Here is a 7,400-nt window from a genome sequence, read left to right on the forward strand (position 1 = left end):
CATTTCAAAAGTTCATTAACCTTTCCAAGATCTTGGGATTAAAAGCAACTGGAAAGAATTCTTTTAGTGGTCTTAAGAAGGGAACATATTTGTCTTTTCTCAGAAAAAAATACACAATCTTTCACGTATTTGTATATACAGAAGGAGATGATTTGGCAGTTGGAAATTATAACAACAAAAGACGTGCTATGTAATAAATCATGCTCTAAGGGAGATGAGCCCATTTTATCCCCTCAGGAACACTTTCCTAGTTTTTCTCTAGTATTTCCTAGTTTATTTACCTCTGTCATCCTCATAGTCCAACAGACCAGCACCTGGAAGAAAAAGGAGAGAGCGCTCCATGATTTTGCTCCTTGAAAATTAGCGGGGCTTTAAGACTCTGAGACCTAAAGTAGACATGAACTCCTGATAACAGGTAATGATGGGAAATTAATTTACTTTGCAGAAACTAAGGACTGTGCATAAGTAACAGGAGATTATGCTAATGACCACGCCAGTCACCATTTTCATAATATTATCTGGGCTGAATAATAATCAAAAGGGCTCTCAAAGTTGCTTTTTCCTCTTGGTGAAATTCTCCCAGTAACTTAGAAGTTCAGTTCATGGAATGATGCACTATGCAAGGTGCTGCAAATGCAATGGTAAACAAGACAGATTTGGTCCCTGATTTATGGAAATTTCATAAATGCTTACTTTCTTTTTCTCATGGGTATAAGTACTTACTTTGTTCAGAACTGTATCTTGAGATATCAATTTCTGTGGAAGAATTAAGCAAAAATATTTCTATTAGCCACTTGTGAGAGGTGTTTTTTATCCTGTTTCAACTCTCCTCACTCTAAGCCATGCTTCTTTGCTCCCCAAATGGTCTTGACATCATGCATTACTGGTTCCTACCTTTTTTCCCATGCCTCCAGTCAGCCTTGTTTTGTTTGTCCTTCCATATGACTTACTATTCTCTGAGAGCTTGTAGTCACTGAATATGAGAAATAAGGAGGGGATGCGAAATCCCATGGACAAAGGGGCCTGGTAGGCTGCAGCCCATGGGATCGCGAAGAGTCAGACACGACTGAGCGACTTTCACTTTCACTTTTTACTTTCATGCATTGGAGAAGGAAATGGCAACCCACTCCAGTGTTCTTGCCTGGAGAATCCCAGGGAAGGGGGAGCCTGGTGGGCTGCCATCTATGGGGTCGCACAGAGTCGGACACGACTGAAGTGACTTAGCAGCAGCAGCAGCAGCAGTTGACTAGAAGGAAGTGGGAAAGATGCTAAGAAAATTCCTGAAGGTGTCTCATGGCACAGGAATAGGTCAATGTAGATCTAAGCCATATCTCTGTTTCACTGACAACTATTACTGTATATTTGTTTCTTCTTATCAGCTCCCTAATCACTAAAAATATTGAATTCTTTCCGTATAATATTAACCAGTGGTATCTACTAGTGTAGTGCCTTCTCTCTTCTGTTTTCTTTTCCTAACGTAATTTCTCTTGGAGCTCAGATAACTTTCTTTTAGACTATTCATATTATTTCTCTTGTTAAACTCAATATGATTTTTTTTTTTTCTGTAATGTGAGATGCAGGGGGAATCACTAATAGGTCAGAGATTACATGTATTGAAATGGATTTCCAGAATACTGGCAAATTCTCTAGATATCTGGTAAATAGGAACAAACTCAGACTGAATCTTGACATTCCTACCTCTGTGGCTTTCATAGAGAATCTCCATTTTCACTCATTGTTACTCACCATTTTGCTTGCGCCGTGTCCATCTTGTTAACAAAATAGCGAGAATGGCAAATCCCAGTAGAGTCAGGATAACAGCCAAAACTATTTCTGAAATGAAAACTCACCTGTAGCCTGTTTATTTAGACCTGGTCATTATCAGAGACAACTTCTGGGCACCTCTTACGTACAGATAGACATTTCCCCTACACCACCCCCTCTCCCTTTTGTGCTACCTCAACTCTGTTCTTCCTTTTTCATCATCTTTTTGTCCCCACATATTTTCCCTCCCATTTCTTGGCTTTTCTGTTGGTCCTTTTGGTCAGATACTAAGACCCTCAGATGCTTGTACCCTTGGTTTAGAGTGGGAAATCTGACAGATTTCCTCCTCATTGAACTCCTTACTCTGTGGGTGAGAGATGGTTAGCGGAGCCAGTGGCATGTAAAGAAATCCATTGGGATGTTAGAAAGAAATATTAGTTTTATTTTTATGTAACTTATAACTTAAAATTTTATAGACTTTCTGTTTTCTTTATGTATTAGTAGTGTGTTCATAAAATTTTTATATATATATAAAAAATGAACGCTCAAAATTTTTTCATGGGTGATCAAAAAATTTGACTGTAGGTCATTCAGTTCATACTAATGCAAGTCACAGCAGAGGAAAGAAATTTCTTATTGAAAAAGACCCCTCAAACATCACTTACCAAGTCCTTCATTATAAGATAAATATTTATGAGGGTTGCTACTGTGGTCAGTAGGAGAGAGCGCAGTGAGACTTTCTTACCTTAGTGTGTGTTTATGTGTCACTAAAGAGAGAATCTTAACAAGATTATATTGCTGTGGTTATGAAGAGCATAGACTGTGGAGGCTTTTGGTGAAGGAAGAAAAGAAGGAAAGATGGAAAGAGAGAGAGAAAACAAAGGTAGGAATGAGGGAGGATGGGAGAGAGAATGGGAGGAATGAATGAATTAAAGAACCAACCATAAATCTGACTATGACTGTGAAAAATGCTGAAGAAAATTAGACTTCGAAGGGCTAAGAACATTACACCAAGATTAAGGATACTGCAAAAAAGCAGTATGTGAATTCACCTCAAGATGTAACAATATACCTCCAATTAGGGCAAATTAGGAAAACGTTTGCTGAGTCTTCTATGTATTAGGTCAGAAGAGAAAAAGTTCTCTTACCAAATAACCTTCAGAGATTTGCTCTTAATATACCACTAAAATGAAGAGCAAATAGTTTGATCTCTATCATGAAAGTAACAATTTCATATCTGATATGAAATAATCCTTAGGAGAGGAAGGAATAAACACATAGGATATTGGATCAAGCCTCTTGAATGGTGCCTGGAATGTTCTTATGTTAGACCACTAAGAAAATGTTCCTCTCTCTTCCTGAAGAAAATAAGAGGAAGAATGGAGGAAGATTATAAAGTTAGCAATATTACAGGCAGTGAGATAAAAGACTGAGGAATTTTCCTGTTTCTCCAGAAAATAGCTATTTTCTTTGACCAATTCCAACTCCAGAAAGAAAGTGAAGGAGAAATCAGCACTCAGGCTACAGGTTGAATGTGGGTTTGTTTTCCTCAGGCTTCCAGAGAAATCAATGAGAGTGAAAGAAAGGATATTGATTTGAAAGAAAGCAGGCAAGGCAAGGAAAGCAGTTGTATTAAAATTCCCAAAGAGAAGACTCCTGAGCCAGTAGGGTCAAGAAGGCCTCAGAGAAGGCGTCAGTCCATACCCAAGACTGCCATGTTCCAGGTATTGTCCTCAGTGGGTTCTGTGTCATCTGGATTTCTTTGTCAGAGGGCAATCAAGATAAAACAAACACCCCAAGCTCACTGTTTCTGAGCAGTATGAACTTGGATGTGGGGGAGGCCCTTGTAAACAAGGATGCAGAGAGTCACAGAGGAATCGTGTGGCTCAGGTTGATCAGACCTAAGCAGACTACAGGAGTATGGCCTGTGAAAGTTCTGGAATGTGTGTCATAACAAAGAACTAGAACTTAGAGGCAGGAGGAAAGGAAGAAGGGAACCAAGAGGCTGTAAAGATTTCAGAATACTTTGGAGGATCTTAAACTTAGGATACTGGAAGGGAACTTACTCTGTCTGGGCTCTGGGATAATTTCTAATTTTCCAGGGATTTTGAGACCAGAGATTGTGTTTCATTCATCTTTGTAACTCTTGAGGCAGTTAGGGACTTAATAAATGTTTGATGATTAAAAGTGAAAAACATTTCTATGTTCCTTGAAACAAATGGAGGGTGAATCATGAAGCTGAGGCAATGGAGTTAAATGTAGTAAGGGAAAGCTAAGAGGTTGTGGTGCGAGGAAGAATGAGCCAGTGAATGGGATTTCACAAGCCACTGTGGAGGACAAAGAGAGCAGTAAAACCCCCTTTTATTAAGTGTTTCGGAACCATAAGTCTCTGTGGTGATTTAGTTGCTAAGTCATACCTGACTTGCGACCCCATGGACTGTAACCTGCGAGGTTCATTTCTCCATGAGACTTCACAGGCAAGAATATTGTAGTGGGTTGCCATTTCCTTCCCCAATATAGCTCTGTAGTAGATACTTTCCAAGGACCAACACATTTAATCCCCAATAATCTTCTCAATGAAATCCTTTAAGACTAAGACATCTGAAACTGCCCAACCAGCAAACAGTAGAGTTTCTGACTCCAGAGTCCATATTCTGTTTACAAAGCCACAGTTCATTTCAGTTTTGGAGGCCTACTGTCCATGGTGATATATTTTAGACTAAGCAGTGAGGTGCAGGAGGAAGAGAGTAATGCTCTCCAGTTATAGGATTTTCCCCCTACCTACTTTGTCTTCTAAGATTGACTCTGATAGTTGAAATCCTTATTTAGCCTATTTTTATGATCTAGATTGAGGAGGAAGGAGTCATTAAAAATTTTTACATATATAAATTTAAATTACTAGTATTTAAATAATCACTCCATATTTTGACTCATCTATTGACATAGATTCAGTTCAGTCGCTCAGTCGTGTCCGACTCTTTGTGACCCCATGAATCACAGCACGCCAGGCCTCCCTGTCCATCACTAACTCCCGGAGTTCACTCAGACTCACGTCCATCGAGTCAGTGATGCCATCCAGCCATCTCATCCTCGGTCGTCCCCTTCTCCTCCTGCCCCCAATCCCTCCCAGCATCAGAGTCTTTTCCAATCAGTCAACTCTTCGCATGAGGTGGCCAAAGTACTGGAGCTTCAGCATTAGCATCATTCCTTCCAAAGAAATCCCAGGGCTGATCTCCTTCAGAATGGACTGGTTGGATCTCCTTGCAGTCCAAGGGACTCTCAAGAGTCTTCTCCAACACCACAGTTCAAAAGCATCAATTCTTTGTCACTCAGCTTTCTTCACAGTCCAACTCTCACATCCATATGTGACTACTGGAAAAACCATAGCCTTGACTAGATGGACCTTAGTTGGCAAAGTAATGTCTCTGCTTTTGAATATGCTATCTAGCTTGGTCATAACTTTTCTTCCAAGGAGTAAGTGTCTTTTAATTTCATGGCTGCAATCACCATCTGCAGTGATTTTGGAGCCCCCCAAAATAAAGTCTGACACTGTTTCCACTGTTTCCCCATCTAGTTCCCATGAAGGGATGGGACTGGATGCCATGATCTTCGTTTTCTGAATGTTGAGCTTTAAGCCACCTTTTTCACTCTCCTCTTTCACTTTATCAAGAGGTTTTTTTGTTCCTCTTCACTTTCTGCCATAAGGATGGTGTCATCTGCATATCTGAGGTTATTGATATTTCTCCCAGCAATCTTGATTCCAGCTTGTGCTTCTTCCAGCCCAGTGTTTCTCATGACGTACTTTGAATATAAGTTAAATAAGCAGGGTGACAATATACACCCTTGACGTACTCCTTTTCCTATTAGGAACCAGTCTGTTGTTCCATGTTCAGTTCTAACTGTTGCTTCCTGACCTGCATATAGGTTTCTCAAGAGGCAGGTCAGATGGTGACATAGATTAATTCTGGTTATATCACAAAGTTATTAGAACCACTAATTTTGACTATGTTAATAGCATACCATAATAGAATTATATAGAATTTGATTGCATAACATTTTGCAAAATAGCTTAATATCTCAGCAGCCTGGTTTCTGAATTGCAGCTATCTTACCATAGCCTAAATGTGAACATGCAGAAAAATTCTAATGGAGGAAACATTATATTTTCTTAATATTACCATTATAACTACTACCGCCATCATAAATCTGAACACAAACGCAACTAAACCAAACAAACCTAAACACCCCCTGTGATGGTTAATGTTATATATCAGCTTGGCTAGGCTACATGCCCAGTTATTTGGTCAAGGAGTAGTCTAGACGTTGCTATGAAGGTATATTTTAGATGTGATACGCATTTACAATCACAAGACTTCAAGTAAAGCAGGTTATTCTTCATAATATGGTTGGGACTCATCCAATTAGCTGAAAGCCTTAAAAGCAAAGGCTGACATTTCCAAAAGAAAAAAGAATTATACCTTAAGAATGCATCATAGAAACTTTGCCTGTGTTTCCAACTTGCTTGGCCTTCCCTGTGGATTTCAAACTCAAGACTGCAATATCAACTCTCTTGTGCTCTTATAGCCTGCTCACAAGCCCTAAGATTTCAGACTTGCAAGCCATCACAATTGTGAGCCAATGCCTTACAATAAATCTCTTTTTCTAGATATATTAATACTTTATTTGTTCTGTTTATCTGGAGAATACTAACTAATACACCCTTATCCTAAATGTCTTATTATTGTCAATATGATGTAGTGTTCATGTTAAAAAAATTACATATGGGTCCTTTGTATACTTCCAGTGGGGGTGGGGAACATTTGATCTATTTTAGAAAACTGACCATACACAAAAAGGAATTCTAAAACACTAACAAAGAGAAAGAAATAATGTGGAAAGAGTTCAGATATGTAACTTTCAATGGACTTGATTTGTTAGAGTTTGCAGTTTAAGAAATGTACAGTAATGAATAACAAGTGTCACCTTTGATCTGTACACTTTGTTCACCTAACATTGATAATCAAAGATTACATCTTAAAGGCATACTTGTCCTTTACTTTAGGCATTTGAATGAGATGAGAAAATTTAATGTTACTATTGCCAGCCCTTCCCAGATGGTGCAGTGGCAAAGAACTTGCCTGCCAATGCTGGAGACATGTCCCAACCCAGAGATTGAACAGTAATTTGAGATGGTATATGCACTCAAGTTCATTGTAACATTGTTCAAAATAAGCTAAGCTATGGAGACAAGCTAAGTTGTTATTCATTGATAGATGGATAATGAAGATGTGGTATACATATATATAGTGGACTATTACTCAACCATGTAAAAGAATGAAATCTTTCCATTTTCAACAACTGGATTGACCTAGAGGGTGTTCAATCAGTTCAGTCACTCAGTTGTGTCCAGCTCTTTGCAGTCCCATGGATTGCAGCAGGCCTGGCTTCCCTGTCCAAAACAAACTCTTGGAGCTTGCTCAAATTCATGTCCATCAAGTTGGTGATGCCATCCAACCATCTCATCCTCTGTTGTCCCCTTCTCCTCCTGCCTTCAGTCTTTCCCAGCATCAGGGTCTTTTCCAATGAGTCAGTTCTTCACATCAGGTGGCCAAAGAATTGGAGCTTCAGCTTCAGCA

General features: G+C 39.2%; 1 protein-coding gene across 1 annotated transcript in view; it reads right to left on the bottom strand.

Annotated features, from left to right (window-relative positions):
• TSBP1 (testis expressed basic protein 1) overlaps window positions 1-3,481 on the bottom strand; it is a 62,469-nt gene extending 58,988 nt beyond the window's left edge. Inside the window, exons 1-4 of the mRNA XM_052648197.1 lie at window positions 3,469-3,481; window positions 1,747-1,845; window positions 724-756; window positions 282-314 (exon numbers count right to left, since the gene is read on the bottom strand). Coding sequence (XP_052504157.1) covers window positions 282-314; window positions 724-756; window positions 1,747-1,845; window positions 3,469-3,481 — 178 coding nt within the window. The remainder of the gene's footprint in view (window positions 1-281; window positions 315-723; window positions 757-1,746; window positions 1,846-3,468) is intronic.
• Between the last annotated feature and the right edge of the window lie 3,919 nt (window positions 3,482-7,400).

Source organism: Budorcas taxicolor, chromosome 11 (genome assembly GCF_023091745.1).
Source record: "Budorcas taxicolor isolate Tak-1 chromosome 11, Takin1.1, whole genome shotgun sequence".
NCBI classification, from domain to species: Eukaryota; Metazoa; Chordata; class Mammalia; order Artiodactyla; family Bovidae; genus Budorcas; species Budorcas taxicolor.